This window comes from Palaemon carinicauda, chromosome 29, assembly GCF_036898095.1.
Source record: "Palaemon carinicauda isolate YSFRI2023 chromosome 29, ASM3689809v2, whole genome shotgun sequence".
NCBI lineage: Eukaryota > Metazoa > Arthropoda > Malacostraca > Decapoda > Palaemonidae > Palaemon > Palaemon carinicauda.
The window spans coordinates 87,317,813-87,343,012 of NC_090753.1; the positions used below are offsets into that span (position 1 = coordinate 87,317,813).

The window sequence follows — 25,200 nt, forward strand, 5'->3', positions numbered from 1 at the left end:
TTATTTTAATGTTGTTAATTTTCTTAAAATATTTTATTTTTCCTGTTTCCTTTCCTCACTGGGCTATTTTCCCTGTTGGGGCCCCCGGGCTCATAGCATCCTGCTTTTTTAACTAGGGTTGTAGCTTAAAAAGTAATAATAATAATAATAATAATAATAATTGGCAGCAGGAAAGGTATTCGGCCATGAAAAATTAGCCAAAACCAATATGGCCAGTGGAGATTGTGAGATGAAGCGATGGTGGATGGACTGCATTAAGGATGACCTTCGATCAAAGGGATTAACCGGTGAGGAAGTGTGGGACAGAGACAGATGGAGAACGCTGGCCAGAAGCATCGACCCCACATAAAGTGGGAAATGATATTTTAATTATAAAATAAATTTTTGAATATACTTACCCGGTGAATATATAATAGCTGCAACTCTGCGGCTCGACAGACAACATACTTAAAAAAACTCGCGAGCGATCGCTATGCAGGTTGCGGGTGTGCCCACCAGCGCCAACTGTCGGCCAGATACCACTCTCGGATGTAAACAAAACCTTCAATTCTTCTCGTCCCACTGCGTCTCTATTGGGGAGGAAGGGAGGGTCGTTTAATTTATATATTCACCGGGTAAGTATATTCAAAAATTTATTTTATAATTAAAATATCATTTTTAAATATTTAACTTAGCCGGTGAATATATAATAGCTGATTCACACCCAAGGAGGTGGGTAGAGACCAGAGTTAAATATGTTTACATCGTATAAGCTAAGAGTTTTTTTCATTTTGACAGTTATCAATATAACAAAACCAAAATAAATAGGTACCTGGTAAGGAAGTCGACTTAGACGATTACTCTGCCTTGTAAGTACGTCTTCCTTACGGAGCCCAGCGATCCTCTTAGGATGCTGACAGACTCCCAGGAGCTGAAGTATCAAGGGCTGCTACCCATACAACAAGACCTCATCAAATCCCTAATCTGGGCGCTCTCAAGAAATGACTTTGACCACCCGCCAAATCAACCAGGATGCGAAAGGCTTCTTAGCCTTCCGGACAACCCATAAAAACAACATTAAAAAACATTTCAAGAGACAGATTAAAAGGATATGGAATTAGGGAATTGTAGTGGTTGAGCCCTCACCCACTACTGCACTCGCTGCTACGAATGGTCCCAGTGTGTAGCAGTTCTCGTAAAGAGTCTGGACATCTTTCAAGTAAAATGACGCGAACACTGACTTGCTTCTCCAATAGGTTGCGTCCATGATACTTTGCAGAGATCTATTTTGCTTAAAGGCCACGGAAGTTGCTACAGCTCTAACCTCGTGCGTCTTAACCTTAAGCAAAGATCGGTCTTCCTCACTCAAGTGTGAATGAGCTTCTCGTATTAACAATCTGATAAAATATGACAAAGCATTCTTTGACATAGGTAAGGATGGTTTCTTAACCGAACACCATAACGCTTCAGATTTGCCTCGTAAAGGTTTAGTACGAGCTAGGTAGAACTTAAGAGCTCTAACAGGGCATAATACTCTTTCTAGTTCATTGCCTACGATCTCCGATAAGCTAGGAATATCGAAAGATTTAGGCCAAGGACGAGAAGGCAGCTCATTCTTGGCTAGGAAACCAAGCTGCAGAGAACAAGTAGCTTTTTCTGACGAAAACCCGATGTTCTTGCTGAAGGCATGAAGCTCACTGACTCTTTTAGTCGAGGCCAAGCATACCAGGAAAAGAGTCTTAAGAGTGAGATCTTTCAGGGAGGCTGAATGTAAAGGCTCAAACCTGTCTGACATGAGGAATCTTAGGACCACGTCTAAATTCCACCCAGTAGTAGCCAAACGACGTTCCTTAGAGGTCTCAAAAGACTTAAGGAGGTCTTGCAGATCTTTATTGTTGGAAAGATCTAAGCCTCTATGCCGGAAGACCGAGGCCAACATGCTTCTGTAGCCCTTGATCGTAGGAGCTGAAAGGGAGCGAACTTTTCTCAGGTATAAGAGAAAATCAGCTATTTGGGCTACAGAGGTACTGGACGAGGATACGGAAACTGACTTGCACCAGTCTCGGAAGACTTCCCACTTCGATTGGTAAACTCTAATGGTACAAGCTCTCCTCGCTCTAGCAATCGCACTGGCTGCCTCCTTCAAAAAGCCTCTAGCTCTCGAGAGTCTTTCGATAGTCTGAAGGCAGTCAGACGAAGAGCGTGGAGGCTTTGGTGTACCTTCTTTACGTGAGGCTGACGTAAAAGGTCTACTCTTAGAGGAAGACTTCTGGGAAAGTCTACCAGCCATCGAAGTACCTCGGTGAACCATTCTCTCGCGGGCCAGAGGGGAGCAACTAACGTCAACCTTGTCCCTTCGTGAGAGGCGAATTTCTGCAGTACCTTGTTGACAATCTTGAATGGTGGGAATGCGTAAAGATCTAGGTGTGACCAATCTAGGAGAAAGGCATCTATATGTATTGCTGCTGGGTCTGGGACTGGAGAGCAATAGATTGGAAGCCTCTTGGTCAGCGAGGTTGCAAAGAGATCTATGGTGGGTTGGCCCCAAGTCGCCCAAAGTCTCTTGCACACATCCTTGTGGAGGGTCCATTCGGTTGGAATTACTTGCCCTTTCCGACTGAGACAATCTGCTAGGACGTTCAAGTCGCCCTGGATGAACCTCGTAACTAGGGAGATGCCTCGATCTTTTGACCAGATGAGCAGGTCCCTTGCGATCTCGTACAGAGTCAGTGAGTGGGTACCTCCCTGTTTGGAAATGTACGCCAAGGCCGTGGTGTTGTCCGAGTTGACTTCCACCACCTTGCCTCGAAGGAGATTCTCGAAGCTTATCAAGGCCAGATGAACCGCGAAAAGCTCCTTGCTGTTGATATGCATGCTCCTCTGACTCGAGTTCCACAGACCTGAGCATTCCCGACCGTCCAGCGTCGCGCCCCAGCCCAAGTCCGATGCGTCTGAGAAGAGAACGTGGTTGGGTTTCAGAACTGCTAGGGGAAGACCCTCTCGTAGACTGATATTGTCTTTCCACCAAGTCAGACAAGTCTTTATCTTTTCGGAAATCGGGATCGAGACCGCCTCTAGCGTCTTGTCCTTTTTCCAGTGAAAAGCTAGATGGAATTGTAGAGGTCGGAGGTGTAGCCTTCCTAGCGAGACAAATTGCTCCAGGGATGATAGCGTTCCTACCAGACTCATCCAATTCCTGACTGAGCAACGTTCTTTCTTCAACATCTTCTGGATGACGAGCAGGGCTTGATCTATTCTGGGGGCCGACGGAAAAGCCCGAAAAACTGGACTGTGAATCTCCATCCCTAAATACAGAATAGTTTGGGATGGGATCAGTTGGGACTTTTCCAAGTTGACTAGGAGTCCTAATTCCTTGGTCAGATCTAGAGTCCAATTGAGATCCTTCAGACAGCGATGACTGGAAGAGGCTCTGAGAAGCCAGTCGTCCAAATAAAGGGAGGCTCGGATGTCCGATAAGTGGAGGAATTTTGCCACATTCCTCATAAGCCTCGTAAACACGAGAGGAGCCGTGCTTAGGCCAAAGCACAGGGCCCGAAACTGGTACACCACATCGTCGAAGACGAATCTCAGAAAAGGTTGGGAATCTGAGTGAATGGGGATGTGGAAGTAAGCGTCCCTTAGGTCGAGAGAGACCATCCAGTCTCCCTTTCTGACCGCTGCTAAGACTGACTTTGTGGTCTCCATGGTGAATTTCGTCTTTGTGACAAAGACATTCAGAGCACTGACGTCTAGCACCGGTCTCCAACCTCCTGTCTTCTTTGATACTAGGAAGAGACGGTTGTAAAACCCCGGTGATTGAAGGTCCGAGACTTTGACCACCGCTCCCTTCTCTAGTAAAAGAGACACTTCCAGTTTCAGGGCTTGTCTCTTTGCTTCCTCTCGGTACCTGGGAGAGAGATCGATGGGGGACGTCGCTAGAGGAGGTCTGCGTACAAAAGGGATTTTGTACCCCTCTCTGAGCAACCTCACAGATTGTTGATCTGCGCCTCTCTTCTCCCAGGCTTGCCAGAAGTTCTTGAGTCTGGCTCCTACTGCTGTCTGAAGTTGCGGGCAGTCAGACTCTGCCCCGCGAGGACTTGGATCCTTTCTTCTTTCCTCTCTTCCCTTCGGCACGAGCACCTCCCCTGCTGGGGGCTCTGCCACGAAAGGGCGGAATAAACCTGGACGCTGGAGTGTCTATCCTAGGTCTAGCAGACAAGGCAGGCAAAGGGGGAGCTTTGCGAGCCGAGGACGCAACTAAATCGTGGGTGTCCTTCTGCACTAAAGACAAGGCAATTTCCTTAACTAAGACTTCAGGAAACAAGCACTTAGACAAGGGCCCAAAGAGTAGCTCAGATCTTTGGCATGGCGTCACTCCTGCTGAAAGAAAAGAGCACAGAGACTCTCGTTTCTTTAGGACTCCGGACGTGAAAGAAGCGGCAAGCTCGTTGGATCCATCGCGGACGGCCTTGTCCATGCAGGACATAATGAGTAAGGAAACATCCCTATCGGCAGATGAGATTTTCCTACTCAGGGCTCCCAAACACCAGTCCAGGAAGTTAAAAACTTCAAACGCCCTAAAGATGCCTTTAAGAAGGTGGTCCAGGTCCGAGGATGACCAACTAGTCTTCGCACGTCTCATGGCAAGGCGGCGGGGAGAGTCTACAAGACTTGAGAAGTCGCCCTGGGCAGAGGCAGGAACTCCCAAGCCGAGAACTTCTCCCGTGGCATACCAGACGCTCGATCTAGACGAGAGTTTAGATGGGGGGAAGACAAAGGCCGTCTTCCCTAAACTCCTCTTGGTTTCTAACCAATCGCCTAACAGCCGTAAAGCTCTCTTGGATGAGCGAGAGAGAACGAGTTTCGTAAAGGCTGGCATGGCAGCAGGAATGCCTAAAACGAACTCAGACGGCGGCGAACGAGGAGCCACAGAGATAAAGTGTTCAGGGAACAACTCTTTAAACACAAGCATGACTTTTCTTAAGTCCATAGATGGTGGAACTGCTTTAGGCTCATCTAATTCTGAAGGCTGATCCTCAGGCTGTGGTTCAGCAACGTCCTCATCTGACAGTTCCTCATCTGATAACTGATGAGAAAACGGCAAAGGGGTAGGCAACGTTTGACTCGCAGCGTCCGGCCGCACTGGTGCATACGTGACGGAGCAGGACGCAGCGTCCTGAAACTGCTGAACAGTCTGGGAACTGTCAACAACAACAGGTGCGCGGGGACGCACAGCATCCACCCGAGACTGTTTAGACCGTCTGGGTTGTGCAGTCAACACCATACTGGGTTGCGGAGGTTGACGCACCGCGTCAAAACAAGTCAACTTTGATGGTTGGTGACCGTCCTGAACGTCACCAGTCGCATCAGTGAGTTGCCTAACGTCAACGTGCGGCTGGAAATCCACACGGGATCGCATCGGGGGAGGTACAACCCCAACTGGTTGACGCGAGAAAGCTACATCAACGTCAACAGGACGCACAACAGAACGCTTGGATGGCTGACGGCCAGTAGGTTCAACGGAAACCTTCTCTGCATTGAAGTCCTCCATAAGGGACGCAAGCTTAGACTGCATGTCTTGCAGTAACACCCATTTAGGGTCTACGGAAGCGGGTGCGGTAACAGACGGGGTTAGCGAATGAGACGGCACAACTTTGCCTCTCTTAGGCGGCGAGCAGTCATCAGATGACGGCAACGGGTCCGAACTGTCCCAGTGGCTACATCCGGGACGTTGGACTTGTCCTGAAGGGACCGACTTGCGTTTTAAAGGTCTAGAGACCTGGGTCCAAGGTTTCTTACGTGAAACGCCTTCGGACGACGAGGTAAAAATGGGCTCTCTCGTCTTAAGGTAAGGGCGATCTTGACGAGATACGCCTGATACCAAAGAGGGAACGTCTGTTCGCTGATCAAGGCCTCTCGAACCCATAAGTCGTACGACATTGCTTCTCCCCTGGGCTTGGGAGCTTGCAAGAGGTCCCGGACTAGGTGGACGACAGGCACGAACAGACGAACCCTCGGTCGCAACACTGTTCACAACACTTTGCGTAACACTAGGCACTTTCCCACTTTCCGCCGTGGCACTTTGGCACTTGGGTTCCTTCACGTCTGCCATGAGTTGGTTACGGTCACTTGCTAAAGCCTCAACTCTCTCCCCCAAGGCATGGATAGCACGCATCATGTCTTGCATAGACGGTTCCTGAGTGCCAGGAGTGGGGTTAGGAACAACCACTACAGGGGAAGGATTAGGTTCAGGGGCATGTGGAGAGGAAAAATCTACGGACCTAGAAGAACTTCTCCTTACCCTATCTCTCTCTAGTCTGCGTGTATATTTATCAAATTCGATTAAATCGAATTCCGAAAGGCCCACGCATTCCTCACACCGATCTCCCAATTGGCAGGTTTTACCCCGACAATTGGAACAAACAGTGTGAGGGTCGAGAGAAGCCTTTGGAAGACGCCTATTACAGTCCCTAGCATTACACTTTCGAAACTTAGGAACTTGAGAAGGGTCAGCCATTTTGAATTAGTCAAAGGAAAATTCCAAAAAACGATCTAAGTCATCAACAAATAATCCGATTCAAAAAAAGAGTTCAAGGGTTTATTTTGAAGAAAAACACCTGTACTGCGAAAGCTCAAACCAAATTAAAGTACTTCACCAAATATGATGGGAAAACTCCAGGTTCTACAGCGAGTAAAAGTACGTCTTGTCGCCAACGTCGACAGAGAAGAATTGAAGGTTTTGTTTACATCCGAGAGTGGTATCTGGCCGACAGTTGGCGCTGGTGGGCACACCCGCAACCTGCATAGCGATCGCTCGCGAGTTTTTTAAGTATGTTGTCTGTCGAGCCGCAGAGTTGCAGCTATTATATATTCACCGGCTAAGTTAAATATTTAAAAAAGATGTAGACAAAGAAGAAGATGAATACAAATGAAGAGAGATGACCATAAAATTGTAAATACTAGAGAGATAATTTCATACATTTAAATTTTGTACATATACTGTATAAGAAAAAAATTCTATATACAGGTACTGGAAATGAATAGATACTTGAGAACATTCATTGATATATGGATGATGTAGAAAACAGAAACAAAGCGGCTTGAAAATACATCACGTCCTCAAGTTACAAAATTCAGAGATACCATCACAAATCCAAATGAAAAAAACAAAGATAAGGAAATATTGTAATATGTTATTTTTATTAATAAAATAAATTTTTGAATATACTTACCCGGTGATTATATAAACTGCAGCTCTGCTGCCCGACAGAAAAACTCTACGGTCAAAATACGCCAGCGATCGCTATGCAGGTAGGGGGTGTACATCAACAGCGCCATCTGTCGAGCAGGTACTCAAGTACTCCATGTAAACACAGAACCAATTTTCTCCTCGGTCCACTGGGTCTCTATTGGGGAGGAAGGGAGGGTCCTTTAATATATAATCACCGGGTAAGTATATTCAAAAATTTATTTTATTAATAAAAATAACATTTTTCAATACAGTGAACCCTCGCTACTTCGCGGTTCGACCATCGCGGATTCACCACTTCGCGGATTTTTTCCATAACCCATATATATACAGTAATATATATATATATATATATGTATGCATGTATTTATGTATATATGTAGGTATGTATATGTGTATACATATAAATATATATATATATATATATATACACACACACACACACACACACACATATATATATATATATATATATATATATATATATATATATATATATATATATATATATATATATATATATATCTAAAGTAGGAAGATGTGATGTAGTTCTAAGGGAAAAGTATGGGAAATATGTCTGGGTAATAAGCAAAGCTCTACCTCCAGTTTGTTTCTACATTATGATCAGAGATAAATGTAAACAAAACATTGGTTGCCATTTTTTATCGTGCTTTTTAGCATGTTTAGGAAATGCATGATATAAAATCACCTTTAATATTTGTGCCTGTTTTAGTTTAGGGTACTGTAGTACATGCATTAAGTGTTCTGTACATTAAAGGGTAGTTTGTTAACAGTACTACGTACAAGGGAAGGTTTTAAAAGTCTGAATATACATGTTGAATAAATAGGTAAATATGGTGTCACTACTTCGCGGATTTTCACCTATCGCGGCCGCGACTGGAACCTATCTACCGCGATAAACGAGGGTTCACTGTATTAAACTTAGCCGGTGATTATATAAGCTGATTCACACCCAGGGGGGTGGGTAGAGACCAGCATTACGTGTTTACATTATTATGAGCTAAGTATTTTGTATTTCATTTTAGCAGTTATTCAAAATAACAAACATAAAATAAATAAGTACCTGGTAAGGAAGTCGACTTGAACAATTACTCTGCCTTTTTAAGTACGTCTTCCTTACTGAGCCTCGCGATCCTCTTAGGATGCTGAGCGACTCCTAGGAGCTGAAGTATCAAGGGTTGCCACCCATACTAAAGGACCTCATCAAAACCTCTAATCTAGGCGCTTCTCAAGAAATGACTTTGACCACCCGCCAAATCAAGTAGGATGCGAAAGGCTTCTTAGCCTTCCGGACAACCCAAAAACAACAATAAAAAACATTTCAAGAGAAAGATTAAAAAAGGTTATGGAATTAGGGGAATGTAGTGGTTGAGCCCTCACCCACTACTGCACTCACTCCTACGAATGGTCCCAGGGTGTAGCAGTTCTCGTAAAGAGACTGGACATCTTTAAGATAAAAAGACGCGAACACTGACTTGCTTCTCCAATAGGTTGCGTCCATTATACTCTGCAGAGATCTATTTTGTTTAAAGGCCACTGAAGTTGCGACAGCTCTAACTTCATGTGTCCTTACCTTCAGCAAAGCATGGTCTTCCTCATTCAGATGGGAATGAGCTTCTCGTATCAACAGTCTGATATAATAGGAAACTGCATTCTTTGACATAGGTAAAGAAGGTTTCTTAATAGCACACCATAAAGCTTCTGACTGTCCTCGTAAAGGTTTAGTTCGTCTTAAATAGAACTTAAGAGCTCTAACAGGGCATAAGACTCTTTCTAGTTCATTTCCAACCAAATTAGAAAGGCTTGGAATATCGAACGATTTCGGCCAAGGACGAGAAGGTAGTTCGTTTTTGGCTAGAAAACCAAGCTGTAAAGAACATGTAGCCGTTTCAGATGAAAATCCGATGTTCTTGCTGAAGGCGTGTATCTCACTGACTCTTTTAGCTGTTGCTAAGCAGACGAGGAAAAGAGTCTTTAAAGTGAGATCTTTAAAGGAGGCTGATTGTAGTGGCTCGAACCTTTCTGACATAAGGAATCTTAGTACCACGTCTAAATTCCAACCTGGTGTAGCCAAACGACGCTCCTTCGAGGTCTCAAAAGACTTAAGGAGGTCCTGTAGATCTTTGTTGTTGGAAAGATCTAAGCCTCTGTGACGGAAGACTGTTGCCAACATGCTTCTGTAACCTTTGATTGTGGGAGCTGAAAGAGATCTTTCCTTCCTCAGGTATAAAAGGAAGTCAGCTATTTGGGTTACAGAGGTACTGGTTGAGGATACTGATACTGACTTGCACCAGCTTCGGAAGACTTCCCACTTCGACTGGTAGACTCTAAGAGTGGATGTCCTCCTTGCTCTAGCAATCGCCCTGGCTGCCTCCTTCGAAAAGCCTCTAGCTCTCGAGAGTCTTTCGATAGTCTGAAGGCAGTCAGACGAAGAGCGTGGAGGCTTGGGTGTACCTTCTTTACGTGTGGCTGACGTAGAAGGTCCACTCTCAGAGGAAGAGTTCTGGGAACGTCCACCAGCCATTGAAGTACCTCGGTGAACCATTCTCTCGCGGGCCAGAGGGGAGCAACTAACGTCAACCTTGTCCCTTCGTGAGAGGCGAACTTCTGCAGTACCTTGTTGACAATCTTGAACGGGGGGAATGCATAAAGGTCTAGATGGGACCAATCCAGTAGAAAGGCATCTATATGAACTGCTGCTGGGTCCGGGATTGGCGAGCAATAATTTGGGAGCCTCTTGGTCATCGAGGTTGCAAAGAGATCTATGGTAGGTTGGCCCCATGTGGCCCATAGTCTCTTGCACACATCCTTGTGTAGGGTCCATTCTGTTGGGATGATTTGACCCTTCAGACTGAGGCAGTCCGCCATGACATTCATGTTGCCTTGAATGAACCTCGTTACTAGAGAAAGGTTTAGATCTCTTGACCAAGTGAGGAGGTCCCTTGCGATCTCGTACAACGTCATAGAATGGGTCCCTCCTTGTTTGGAGATGTACGCCAAGGCCGTGGTGTTGTCTGAGTTCACCTCCACCACCTTGCCTAGAAGGAGGGACTTGAAGCTTTTCAAGGCCAGATGAACTGCCAGTAGCTCCTTGCAGTTGATATGTAACGTTCTTTGATTCGAGTTCCAAGATCCCGAGCATTCCCGACCGTCTAATGTCGCACCCCAGCCCGTGTCCGATGCGTCCGAGAAGAGAACGTGGTTGGGGGGTCTGAACAGCCAGGGGCAGACCCTCTCTGAGGTGGATGTTGTCCTTCCACCAAGTCAGTGATGACTTCATCTTCTCGGAAATGGGGATCGAGACCGCTTCTAGCGTCTTGTCCTTTTTCCAGTGCACAGCTAAGTGAAATTGAAGGGGATGGAGGTGCAGTCTCCCTAACGCGATGAACTGTTCCAGGGATGAAAGCGTCCCTATCAGACTCATCCACTGTCTGACTGAACATCGGTCCTTCTTTAGCATGTTCTGGATGCATCCTTGGGCTTGACTTGTTCTGGGGGCCGACGGAAAAGCCCGAAAAGCTTGACTGTGAATCTCCATCCCTAAATACACTATAGTTTGGGATGGGACCAGTTGGGACTTTTCCATATTGACCAGGAGACCCAATTCCTTGGTCAGATCTAGAGTCCACTTTAGATTCTCCAGACAGCGACGACTTGAAGCAGCTCTTAGAAGCCAGTCGTCCAAATAGAGGGAGGCTCTGATGTCCGCTAAATGCAGGAATTTGGCAATATTCCTCATCAGTTTCGTAAAGACAAGAGGAGCCGTGCTTAGGCCAAAGCACAGGGCTTGAAATTGGTAGACAACCTTCCCGTAAACGAACCTTAGATAAGGTTGGGAATCTGGGTGGATGGGGACGTGAAAGTAAGCGTCCCTTAGGTCTAAAGAGACCATCCAGTCTTCCTTCCTGACCGCTGCTAGAACAGACTTTGTCGTCTCCATGGCGAACGTCTGCTTTGTGACAAAGACCTTCAGAGCACTGACGTCTAGCACCGGCCTCCACCCTCCTGTCTTCTTTACCACTAAGAAGAGACGGTTGTAGAAGCCCGGGGATTGATGGTCCCGGACTTTGACTACCGCTCCCTTTTCTAGTAAGAGGGACACCTCTTGCTTCAAAGCTAGTCTCTTGTCCTCCTCTCTGTACCTGGGAGAGAGGTCGATGGGCGACGTTGCTAGAGGGGGTTTGCGTATAAACGGGATCTTGTACCCTTCTCTGAGCAACTTCACAGATTGTGCATCTGCGCCCCTTTTCTCCCAAGACTGCCAGAAGTTCTTGAGTCTGGCTCCCACTGCTGTCTGAAGAATGTGGCAGTCAGACTCTGCCCTTAAAGGACTTGGTACCTTTCTTCTTAATCCCGCGTCTCCCTTCAGCACGAGCACCTCCTCTGCTGGAGGCTCTGCCACGAAAGGGCGGAATGAACCTGGACGCTGGAGTGTCCATCCTGGGTCTAGACACGGTAGGCAAAGGGGTGGCTTTGCGAGCAGATGACGCAACCAGGTCATGCGTGTCTTTTTGAATCAAGGAGGCAGCAATCTCCTTTATCAACTCTTCTGGGAAAAGGCACTTTGAGAGAGGAGCAAACATAAGTTCCGATCTCTGACACTGTGTTACTCCGGCTGACAAGGAGGAGCAAAGGTTTTCCCGTTTCTTGAGGACCCCGGAAACGAACGAAGCCGCAAGCTCACTGGAACCGTCCCGTATGGCCTTGTCCATGCAGGACATAATGAGCATGGAAGTATCCTTGTCAGAAGGGGAGATCTTCCTGCTCAACGCTCCCAAACACCAGTCCAAAAAGTTAAAAACCTCGAAGGCTCTGAACACTCCTTTCATCAGATGGTCTAAGTCTGAAGGAGTCCAACAAATCTTGGAGCGTCTCATGGCTAGCCTGCGGGGAGAGTCTACTAGGCTTGAGAAGTCGCCCTGGGCAGAGGCAGGAACTCCCAAGCCGAGAACTTCTCCCGTGGCATACCAGACGCTCGATCTGGAAGAGAGTTTCGCAGGGGGAAACGTGAATGCTGTCTTCCCAAGGTGCTTTTTGGACTGCAACCATTCTCCCAACACTCTTAAAGCTCTCTTAGACGAGCGGGCGAGGACGAGCTTCGAAAAGATGGAGGTGAGCGTGGGGCCGCAGAAACAAACTGATCAGGATACATCTCCCTGAACAGTGCAAGAACTTTTCTAAAGTCCAAGGAGGGAGGCGTGGTCTTGGGTTCGTCGAAGTCCGTATGCGGGTCGTCAATGTGTGCAGCGTCGTCATCATCAGAGAGTCCATCATCTGAATACTGAGGAGGAAGCGGCAAAGGAGTAGGAGTTGGCTGGTCAACTGAGTCCGGCAGCACGGGTGCATGCGTGACTGCACCGGACGCAACGTCATGGAACTGTTGCCCAGTCTGTGAGCTGGCAACTACCATAGCAGCGCGGGGGCGCAAAGCGTCTACTCCTGACTGTCTAGTCTGCTGTGGGCGAGTAGTGGTAACCACACTGGGTTGCGGAAGTTGACGCACAGCGTCAAAACAAAACAACTTAGGTTGTTGTTGTAACTCGCGAACGTCAACGGAGGGTTCCGTGCGTCGCTGAACGTCAACATGCGGCTGGCAGCGCATGGGTGGCGGGACTCTCACAGCTGGAGTGCGGGAGAAGGTAGCCTCAGCGTCCACTGGACGCACAACCGTAGGTGGTTGTAGGCTAGCGGTTGGTGCAGCGTCAACCTTCTCCGCACGAAAGTCCTGCATTAAAGACGTCAACTGAGTCTGCATGGTCTGCAGCAAAGACCACTTAGGGTCTACAGTAGCAGGTGCGGCAACAGACGGTGTTACTGCCTGATGCGGTACCGCTTTGCCTCTCTTAGGAGGTGTGCAGTCATCGGAAGACTGCAGCGAGTCCGAACTGACCCAGTGGCTACAACTGGGCCGTTGGACTTGCGCGGAAGGGACCGACTTGCGTTTAAGAGGCCGTGAGACCTTGGTCCATTGTTTCTTCCGAGAAACATCTTCCGCAGACGAGGAATAAATGGGCTCTCTCGTCTTCTTGTGGGTGGGACGATCTTGGATAGATACGTCCGAAACCACGGAGGGAACGTCTGTTCGCTGATTAAAGCCTCTCGAACCCTTTGGTCGTACGACATTGCTTCTCCCCTGGGCTTGGGAGCTTGCAAGAGGTCCCGGACTAGGAGGACGACAGGCACGAACAGACGAACCCTCAAGCGCAACACTATCCACAACACTTTCCACAACACTTTCCACAACACTGGCACTCACTTTGTCACTACCCACTGCACTCTTACCCTTCAACTCCTTGACGTCTGCCATGAGTTGGTTACGGTCACTCGCTAATGACTCGACTCTCTCACCCAGAGCCTGGATGGCACGCATCATATCTGCCATCGAAGGTTGTTGAGTGCTAGAAGGGGGATCAGGAGCAACCACTACAGGGGAAGGAAAAGGTTGTGGGGCATGAGGAGAGGAAATATCAACGGAGCGAGATGAACTTCTCCTGACTCTATCTCTCTCTAGCCTACGTGAATATTTCAGGAATTCGAGAAAATCGAATTCCGAAAGCCCAACGCATTCCTCACATCGATCTTCCAATTGACAGGCTTTATCCCGACAATTGGAACAAACGGTGTGCGGATCGATAGAGGCCTTCGGAAGACGCCTTGAACAGTCCCTAGCACTACACTTTCTGTATTTAGGGACTTGAGAAGGGTCAGCCATCTTGAATTAGTCAAAGGGGAATTCAAAATCTATCCAAAGTCGTCAACAAATAATCCAAAATCAATAAAAGAAAGCAAGGATGTATTGAAGATAACCTCTGCAAAGCGAAAGCTAATAACTAGAAATGTGTACTTCACCAAAATCTGTGAAAACCAATCCAGTAAGCAACAGCGAATTTAGTAGGTCTTGCCGGTGGCACGACAGAGAGAAAATTGGTTCTGTGTTTACATGGAGTACTTGAGTACCTGCTCGACAGATGGCGCTGTTGATGTACACCCCCTACCTGCATAGCGATCGCTGGCGTATTTTGACCGTAGAGTTTTTCTGTCGGGCAGCAGAGCTGCAGCTTATATAATCACCGGCTAAGTTTAATATTGAAAAAAAACAATATTATATCATTTGATAAAATAAGCAAAATTATATTAATAATAACCTGATATCTATTTCACATGAAACCTGACTATTTGTTGACTTTTGTAGCTAGAAGTCACAGGCATGAGATTCATGTTAGGCCTACCCTAGGCCAAAATTTATCAAATTTCGACTTACAAACAGGTTCTTGGAACATATTAAGTTTGTATGTTGAGGAAATGTATAGAGAAGATGAGATACACAGAGAAATATAACCGATAATAATTAAAAATTTCCATCTCCAACTAACTTTAACTTGTTAGGTGTGCTCATCATCTCCTGCAGATTTTTACGAGCTTTGTCGGCTTTGCTGGTCCCCAAGCTGGTGCGGTCGGACCCCACACGAGTGAGCGTGTTTGCCGAGTCCCTACCGGATCCCTGGCGCCTCAGGGCCAGCACTTCTTTCGTCCATCGCTGGTAGAGGTGCCTGTGCAACTCTTCTATCAAATTTTCATGAAGTTTCTAAGGTAGTAGAAAGTAAGGTATCCTTATTGAAGATCAACACTGAATAATAATTTTTTATTTCATCTAAGGTGCTTGACCATTTTTTAAAGCATCTTTTAACACTGGTTTGAGTTTGAGTTATTATAAAATAAATACTAAACGTTTAAAATTTTCCACAACTTTTAAAGGTGTAGGTAAGACACTTTTTCAGTTCACTGTATCAATATATCAAAAAAAAAATCATAGTGCCTACGTTTTGGTGTCAAGTCCTAAGACTGGATTCTATTGTAACATTAAAACAAAAAATCTCTCGAATGTTAGAATTGAAATCATATAAAAAACTCTTATTTCAAGTTGTTTAATACATGAAAAGTTTCTCAAATCTTTTGTACTAAAAACTATACATAAAATACTGCAAAATCCTCAGATGGATTCTTACAAAAGCTTACCTCTTTTCTGGCATGAAGATCAGAGTTAACCTCTTTTAGGGCCTCCACCATCTTCAAGTCTGTGCCCAAACGGTTGAGGGATGTTACAAGAAGCTGCGTTGCATGAAGAAAGTGCTTTTTGTTCATGTAACTCCCCACACGTTCCCCCACATCCCGTACTTCATCGCTGGAAATAGAGACAATGTTACAACATCAATTTGTTTAAGAGTAATCCATACAGTCTGATGAAAAATACTTGAATGGCTTTTCTGGCATTTTTCAATGAGTTTTGAACAATTGTGATTTAGATTTATAGTGTATATCAATTGGCTTTTAGTTTGGTAAAACACATACATTGAAAAAACTATGAGCTTTCCAAAAATTCACACTGTATCACAATCAATCAAAACGCTTGAAAGTTCTCAAGTCAAGCCGATGAAAATAATCTGAATATATTCACAGCAAATCTTCCCTAACCTCACTTGAGTTATGGCTCTTCACCCAAACTAATCAAGCACTTAATCTTTCTATGAATAAACATAAAAAAGAAAAATCAGATATGACAAATTCATGAACCCTAAAACTTTAATATAGTAACATGTCTTGGAATCAAATGATTGATTAAATAATGAAAAAGAATAAAAAATGTACACATCATTCATTAATATTAATACTGTAGCTGCAATGACATATACTGTATGGTAGTCACTAGACTGTACTTAATACATAAAATTACTCTCAAATAAATACAATGAGAAATATGAAAGGAAAACATTTATAATAGCTCAGCAACAGTATATTTGCAAGCATGGAAAGTGAAGATAAAAGATTACTGTATTGAGGAGGGAGAGTGATGATGAAATATTTTCCAAATATGTGAGGCATCCCTATACAAGTAGATACCATTGCTTTAACCCAATTGTTCATTTCACAGAAGAACAATGTGAAACTTCTCTGAAATCATTCTTTTTCCCAGTTCTATCATAATGATCAAGAAAAACTTCACACAAAGTATCGTACAGTACTTGGAGACATCGTACAGGAAATTAACTATATAGTAAATGAAGTACTTCTGTACATCTCAACAACTCACATTTGCTCCAGCAAAAGCATAACATGTTTGTGCTCAACTCCTTCGAGCCATCTCTCTTTAAGCTCATCACGCTTGCAGTGCAACAAGCGCTTACACGCTGCCAGGTTATCTTTGATTGTGCGTATCCGATCACGAGATTCCGCAAGACGTCCGGAGACAATCTTGAAAATCTGTACAAATAAACAAATGAAATTAGACAATACTTTAACAAAAATCTTTCTTACTCTTAAATATAAGACTAATTACTTGATAATATGAATTACTTGGTAGAAATTACAGTGACTAAACTAGTCTAAAACTCTTCAGTAATAAAAGTACAGTACTTCAGGAACTAAGAAGTTATCACCTAATATTACTATAGCAGATATAACAGGCTCCTCTTATAGAACTTTGTGCACAATAATTATACAGTAAAAATGAATTGGTTCATAAGATTGGTTTAAGCCATTCAATCATAAAAAAAACACCACCTTGCACCTTGTAAGTCGCGCAGAATCAGAATGGAAGCTCCGAGTGCAGTCAGACCCAAACCACCAATGGATACTGGGTTCCGGTTACCAAAACCATGATAATTCTTCACTGGCCGTTACCAGCTGTCGCCAGAATTTACCCCTACTAAAGGACTTAGGTTTAAAAAACTAGAAAAAATACAAATTATTCTTAAAATTTGGATATCAATGACACCACTGCATAAACTTACTTCCATAACATCTTTAAGTGACTGGTCATGTTTAGTTATTAAAAGGTCCAAGCGCTGATCGCTTTTTCTATATTCCCTCTCCAATCGGGCTTTCTCACGATCTCTCTGCTCGTTACTTTCGCTGGCCGATAGCGTTCGAATAACGGACATTAACAGCCCACTCTGAAATTAAAAACAAAAGGTTATGGCTACTTAAAATATACAAAGATGGTGAAGATACTTTTACAAGAAATGGGGTAACATCCATACCTTATTTTAAGAATTTAACATAACCTGTGATTATTAATAGAATAACTTTAAACAAAAATCAAGGTAAATGTAGGAACTTTAAGAAACCTCTCTCATACAGTAGTTAAACCAAAGGCTATTGCAGTATACCTAACCTGATGTTACCAGTTTAAGTCCAGTGTACAGCAGAACCTAAAGTTAAGCTTAGTATAGCAGATATTTGCCTTTCAAACGAGATGAAAGTTCTTAAGCTTTACACATCGTAAATGTACCACCAAACCCAACCTATTCAATAGATGGGGAAGACTGACCCACTACAATAAAAAATCATAATAAAGCGCTAACCATCCTTCACAATGGTATTCATCAGTTTCAAGAAACTAATTACAATACATTAAAAGCTGCTTTACATCATACAATTTAGAACTACCTAGGCTGTCCATAGCCTATGCTGTACTATACAGTATACTTGTTACTTCTTACTCCAAAATAATAGAAATTGCAATATAAGCTACTATAGTGGATTTCTAGTCCTGGACAATGCATTAATGACTTTTCACAGACCTCACTTACAAAGAGACTACAAATTTTCATTCTTCTAACACAACCTAAGCTATTCTAAGTATGGCCAGGTTTATTATAACAAACTAACTAAAATGATATTTTAATTATAAAATAAATTTTTGAATATACTTACCCGGTGAATATATAGCTGCAACTCTGTTGCTCGACAGACAAAAAACTGTACAAAAAACTCGCCAGCGATCGCTATACAGGTTGCGGGTGTGCCCATCAGCGCCAACTGTCGGCCAGATACCAAACTCCATGTAAACAAAGACTCAATTTTCTTCTCGTCCCATTGCGTCTCTATTGGGGAGGAAGGGAGGGTCATTTAATTTATATATTCACCGGGTAAGTATATTCAAAAATTTATTTTATAATTAAAATATCATTTTTAAATATTTAACTTAGCCGGTGAATATATAGCTGATTCACACCCAGGGTGGTGGGTAGAGACCAGTTAAATATGTTTACATCTTATGAGCTAAGAGTTTTTATTTCATTTTAGAAGTTATCAAAATAACAAAAACAAAATAAATAGGTACCTGGTAAGGAAGTCGACTTAGACGATTACTCTGCCTTATAAGTACGTCTTCCTTACGGAGCCTCGCGATCCTCTTAGGATGCTGACAGACCCCTAGGAGCTGGAGTATCAAGGGCTGCAACCCATACAACAGGACCTCATCAAACCCCTAATCTGGGCGCTCTCAAGAAATGACTTTGACCACCCGCCAAATCAACCAGGATGCGAAAGGCTTCTTAGCCTTCCGGACAACCCATAAAAAACAACATTAAAAACATTTCAAGAGACAGATTAAAAGGATATGGAATTAGGGAATTGTAGTGGTTGAGCCCTCACCCACTACTGCACTCGCTGCTACGAATGGTCCCAGTGTGTAGCAGTTCTCGTAAAGAGACTGGACATCTTTCAAGTAACAAGACGCGAACACTGACTTGCTTCTCCAATAGGTTGCGTCCATTATACTTCGCAGAGATCTATTTTGCTTAAAGGCCACGGAAGTTGCTACAGCCCTAACTTCGTGCGTCTTCACCTTAAGCAAAGTTCGGTCTTCCTCACTCAGATGTGAATGAGCTTCTCGTATTAACAATCTGATAAAGTATGACAAAGCATTCTTTGACATAGGCAAGGATGGTTTCTTAACTGAACACCATAAAGCTTCAGATTGGCCTCGTAAAGGTTTGGTACGCTTTAAATAGAACTTAAGAGCTCTAACAGGGCATAAGACTCTTTCTAGTTCATTGCCTACGATCTCCGATAAGCTGGGAATATCGAAAGATTTAGGCCAAGACTTTTTCCGACGAAAATCCGATGTTCTTGCTGAAGGCATGAATCTCACTGACTCTTTTAGCCGAGGCTAAGCATACCAGGAAAAGAGTCTTAAGAGTGAGATCTTTCAGGGAGGCTGATTGTAACGGCTCAAACCTGTCTGACATGAGGAATCTTAGTACCACATCTAAATTCCATCCAGGGGGAGCCAAACGACGCTCCTTGGTGGTCTCAAAAGACTTAAGGAGGTCTTGCAGATCTTTATTGTTGGAAAGATTTAAGCCTCTATGCCGGAAGACCGATGCCAACATGCTTCTGTAGCCCTTGATAGTGGGAGCTGAAAGGGATCGTCCTTTTCTCAGGTATAAGAGAAAATCAGCTATTTGAGCTACAGAGGTACTGGTCGAGGATACAGAAACTGACTTGCACCAGTCTCGGAAGACTTCCCACTTCGATTGGTAGACTCTAATGGTAAACGCTCTCCTTGCTCTAGCAATCGCACTGGCTGCCTCCTTCGAAAAGCCTCTAGCTCTCGAGAGTCTTTCGATAGTCTGAAGGCAGTCAGACGAAGAGCGTGGAGGCTTTGGTGTACCTTCTTTACGTGTGGCTGACGTAGAAGGTCTACCCTTAGAGGAAGACTTCTGGGAACGTCTACTAGCCATCGAAGTACCTCGGTGAACCATTCTCTCGCGGGCCAGAGGGGAGCAACTAACGTCAACCTTGTCCCTTCGTGAGAGGCGAACTTCTGCAGTACCTTGTTGACAATCTTGAACGGTGGGAATGCGTAGAGATCCAGATGTGACCAATCTAGGAGAAAGGCATCTATATGTATTGCTGCTGGGTCCGGGACTGGGGAGCAATAGATTGGAAGCCTCTTGGTCAGCGAGGTTGCAAAGAGATCTATGGTTGGTTGGCCCCAAGTGGCCCAAAGTCTCTTGCACACATCCTTGTGGAGGGTCAATTCTGTTGGAATTACTTGCCCTTTCCGACTGAGACAATCTGCTATGACATTCAAGTTGCCTTGGATGAACCTCGTTACTAGGGAGATGTCTTGACCTTTTGACCAGATGAGCAGGTCCCTTGCGATCTCGTACAACGTCAGTGAGTGGGTACCTCCTTGTTTGGAGATGTACGCCAAGGCCGTGGTGTTGTCTGAGTTTACTTCCACCACTTTGCCTTGAAGGAGATACTCGAAGCTTTTCAAGGCCAGATGTACTGCCAACAGCTCCTTGCAGTTGATATGCATGCTCCTTTGACTCGAGTTCCACAGACCTGAGCATTCCCGACCGTCCAGTGTCGCGCCCCAGCCCAAGTCCGATGCGTCCGAGAAGAGAACGTGGTTGGGAGTCTGAACAGCCAGGGGAAGACCCTCTCTTAGGTTGATATTGTCCTTCCACCAAGTCAGACAAGACATTATCTTTTCGGAAATCGGGATCGAGACCGCTTCTAGCGTCTTGTCCTTTTTCCAGTGAAAAGCTAGATGGTATTGAAGAGGACGGAGGTGTAGTCTTCCTAGTGACACAAATTGTTCCAGGGATGACAGCGTCCCTACCAGACTCATCCACAGCCTGACTGAGCAGCGTTCCTTCTTCAGCATCTTCTGGATGAATAACAGGGCTTGATCTATTCTGGGGGCCGACGGAAATGCCCGAAAAGCTAGACTGTGAATCTCCATCCCTAAATACAGAATAGTTTGGGATGGGACCAGCTGCGACTTTTCCAAATTGACTAGGAGTCCTAATTCCTTGGTCAGATCTAGAGTCCACTTGAGATCCTTCAGACAGCGACGACTGGAAGAGGCTCTGAGAAGCCAGTCGTCCAAATAAAGGGAGGCTCGGATGTCCGATAAGTGGAGGAATTTGGCCACACTCCTCATCAGCCTCGTAAACACGAGAGGAGCTGTGCTTAGGCCAAAGCACAGGGCCCGAAACTGGTAGACCACATTTTCGAAGACGAATCTCAGAAAAGGTTGGGAGTCTGAGTGAATGGGGACGTGGAAGTAGGCGTCCCTTAGGTCTAGCGAGACCATCCAGTCTTCCCTTCTGACCGCTGCTAAGACTGACTTTGTGGTCTCCATGGAGAACTTCGTCTTTGTGACAAAGACATTCAGAGCACTGACGTCTAGCACCGGTCTCTACCCTCCTGTCTTCTTTGCAACTAGGAAGAGACGGTTGTAAAATCCCGGTGATCGAAGGTCCGAGACTTTGACCACCGCTCCCTTCTCTAGCAAAAGAGACACTTCCAGTTTCAGGGCTTGTCTCTTTTCTTCCTCTCTGTACCTGGGAGAGAGATCGATGGGAGACGTTGCTAGAGGGGGTTTGCGTACAAAAGGGATTTTGTACCCCTCTCTGAGTAACTTGACAGATTGTGAATCTGCGCCTCTCCTCTCCCAGGCTTGCCAGAAGTTCTTGAGTCTGGCTCCCACTGCTGTCTGAAGTTGCGGGCAGTCAGACTCTGCCCTTGGAGGACTTGGGTCCTTTCCTCTTCCCTCGTTTCCCTTCGGCACGAGCACCTCCTCTGCTGGAGGCTCTGCCACGAAAGGGCGGAATAAAGCGAGACGCTGGAGTGTCTATCCTCGGTCTAGCGGATAATGAAGGCAAAGGGGGAGCTTTGCGAGCTGAGGACGCAACAAGATCGTGGGTGTCCTTCTGAACTAACGAAGCGGCAATTTCCTTTACCAAGCCTTCAGGAAACAGGCACTTGGAAAGGGGAGCAAAGAGAAGTTCAGATCTCTGGCATGGTGTAACTCCAGCAGACAGGAACGAACAGAGAGATTCTCGCTTTTTCAGGACTCCGGACGGGAATGAGGCAGCAAGCTCATTGGACCCATCACGGACGGCCTTGTCCATGCAGGACATAATGAGCAAAGAAATATCCTTATCTGTCGAAGAGATTTTCCTGCTCAGGGCTCCTAAGCACCAGTCTAAAAAGTTAAAGACTTCAAAAGCCCTAAAGATCCCTTTAAGAAGGTGGTCCAGGTCCGATGGTGACCAACAAATCTTCGAGCGTCTCATGGCAAGGCGGCGGGGAGAGTCTACAAGACTTGAGAAGTCGCCCTGGGCAGAGGCAGGAACTCCCAAGCCGAGAACTTCTCCCGTGGCATACCAGACGCTCGATCTAGAAGAGAGTTTAGATGGGGGAAAGGCAAATGCTGTCTTCCCTAAACTCTTCTTGGACTCTAGCCAGTCTCCTAATAGCCGCAAAGCTCTCTTGGATGAGCGTGAGAGGACGAGTTTAGTAAAGGCAGGTGCGGTAGAAGTCATGCCTAATACAAACTCTGACGGCGGAGAACGAGGAGCCACAGAAATAATTGGTCAGGAAACAACTCTTTGAATACAGCCATGACTTTTCTAAAGTCCAATGACGGAGGAGTTGCCTTGGGCTCGTCCAGTTCTGACTGTTGATCGTCTTGTTGTTCAGCAACATCCTCATCAGATAGTTCCTCATCCGAAAACTGATGAGGAAACGGCAACGGAGTGGGCAACGTCTGGTTCGCTGAGTCCGGTCGCACTGGTGCATGCGTGACGGAGCCGGACGCAACGTCATGGTACTGCTGCACAGTCTGTGAACTGTCAACAACCATGGTAGCGCGAGGACGCACGGCGTCCACCCGAGACTGTCTAGACCGTCTGGGTTGTGCAGTCGAAACCACACCGGGTTGCGGAGGTTGACGCACCGCGTCAAAACAAGTCACCTCTGATGGTTGTTGAACGTCCTGAACGTCAACAACCACCTCCGAGTGTCGCTTAACGTCAACGTGTGGCTGGCAACCCACACTGGGTCGCATCGGTGGAGGAACCACCTCAACTGGTAGACGCGAGAAGGTTACCTCAGCGTCAACAGGACGCACAACCGTTCGCTTGGAAGGTTGTTGGCCAGAAGGTTCAGTAGCAACCTTCTCCACATGAAAGTCCTGCATCAAGGACGTAAGCTTGGACTGCATGTCTTGCAGCAAAGCCCATTTAGGGTCTACGGGAGCAGGTGCGGCAACAGACGGGGTTAGCGACTGAAGCGGTACCGCTTTGCCTCTCTTAGGCGGTGAGCAGTCATCAGATGACGGCAACGAGTCCGAACTGACCCAGTGGCTACAACCGGGACGTTGGACTTGTCCTGAAGGGACCGACTTACGCTTTAAAGGTCGTGAGACCTTGGTCCAAAGTTTCTTACGAGAAACACCTTCAGACGACGAGGTAAAAACGGGCTCTCTCGTCTTACGTAGGTAGGGGCGATCTTGGGGAGATACGCCTGATACCATGGAGGGAACGTCTGTTCGCTGATCAAGGCCTCTCGAACCCATGCGTCGTACGACATTGCTTCTCCCCTGGGCTTGGGAGCTTGCAAGAGGTCCCGGACTAGGAGGACGACAGGCACGAACAGACGAACCCTCAAGCGCAACACTGTTCACAACACTTTCACTTGGCACTTTATCACTTCCCGCGGCACTTTGGCACTTTAGCTCCTTAACATCCGCCATGAGTTGATTGCGGTCACTTGCAAGGGACTCAACTCTCTCCCCCAGGGCATGGATAGCACGCATCATGTCAGCCATCGATGGTTCCTGAGTGCTAGGAGGGGGGTTAGGAACAACCACTACAGGGGAAGGAATAGGTTGTGGGGCATGAGGAGAGGAAACATCAATAGACCTAGAAGAACTTCTCCTAATTCTATCTCTCTCTAGCCTGCGTGTGTACTTTTCAAATTCGATAAAATCGAATTCCGAAAGGCCCACGCATTCCTCACACCGATCTTCCAATTGACAGGTTTTACCCCGACAATTGGAACAAACAGTGTGAGGGTCGAGAGAAGCCTTCGGAAGACGCCTAGAACAGTCCCTAGCATTGCATTTTCTAATCTTGGGAACTTGTGAAAGGTCAGCCATTTTGAATTGGTCAAGGAAAAATTCCAAAAAAACGATCTAAGTCATCAACAATGAATCCGATACAAAAAAGAGTTCAAGGATTTATTTGAAGAAAAACCCTGCACAGCGAAAGCTCAAAACCAGAATATAGTACTTCACCAAAGATGATGGGAAAAACTCCAGGTTTCAACAGCGAGTAAAGTACGTCTTGTCGACACATCGACAGAGAGAAAATTGAGTCTTTGTTTACATAGAGTTTGGTATCTGGCCGACAGTTGGCGCTGATGGGCACACCCGCAACCTGTATAGCGATCGCTGGCGAGTTTTTTGTACAGTTTTTTGTCTGTCGAGCAACAGAGTTGCAGCTATATATTCACCGGCTAAGTTAAATATTTAAAAGTACTGATTTATTAATCACTGACCAGTTGAACTAGTCTATCACGGTTTGTCAAAAAAATAAAGCAAGTTACAATGTTCATATGGCTTTTTTGGCAGAATTATGAACTGCGTGCATAATATTGCCTACGGTAGGAAGACCCTAGGCAACTGTACATTACAATTATGTTATGATGTGTCCATCCTTACAAAACAAAGGCTTGCCTAATATCCTAGCATATCTGACATATAGAAGAGTGGAAAAGACCAGTATTGGAAGGATAGGGCTACACTCCTGTGTATAACTTTACTCTTGCACCATTTAAGATGCTTTACTATACAGTAAGTAATAACAGTGTCTTTAGTCAGTTTACCCCCAACGAGTGGGTAATCATAGAGATTTTCACCGTCAATATTTTTTTTTTTACCAATCCCCTAACATTTTCAAAGAGATTCTAAATCCAACATTTTGAAACAGTTCTTCCTTGAAGCTCAGTTGGTGATAATCTCGTTATGGGTATCATACCATTATCTGACATTTCCTTTTCCGAGGAAACAAGAGGTATTACTGGTGTGCTGAATGGTGTTCTGAACAGTTTAGATGTCATTAACAGTCAAAAAGTCCTTTCAAGTTACGGTATTGGGAGGAATGAAAGGAAGATACGACTCTAACGGGAAAAACAACACAGGATTACACCCTACACTTGGCTAAAATACGAACACAGAAGCTTAAGGGGGAGGGTAGCGCAGGGAAACTCAGGCCATGTTTGTTTTCCTTCTCAACTCTGGTCTTACAGTCATAACATTTCTCATATGAAATGTTCATAACTTGAAAAAATACAGCCTTTGAAAA

The 25,200-nt window shown here is 45.3% G+C and overlaps 1 protein-coding gene across 2 annotated transcripts in view; it reads right to left on the reverse strand.

The window, feature by feature from the left end:
* LOC137622320 (exocyst complex component 4-like) overlaps positions 1–25,200 on the reverse strand; it is a 63,308-nt gene that overhangs the window by 34,374 nt on the left and 3,734 nt on the right. For both annotated transcript variants that reach the window (XM_068352892.1, XM_068352893.1), the window contains exons 2-5: positions 17,038–17,199; positions 16,338–16,507; positions 15,266–15,431; positions 14,623–14,834 (exon numbers count right to left, since the gene is read on the reverse strand). In XM_068352892.1, coding sequence (XP_068208993.1) covers positions 14,623–14,834; positions 15,266–15,431; positions 16,338–16,507; positions 17,038–17,199 — 710 coding nt within the window. The remainder of the gene's footprint in view (positions 1–14,622; positions 14,835–15,265; positions 15,432–16,337; positions 16,508–17,037; positions 17,200–25,200) is intronic.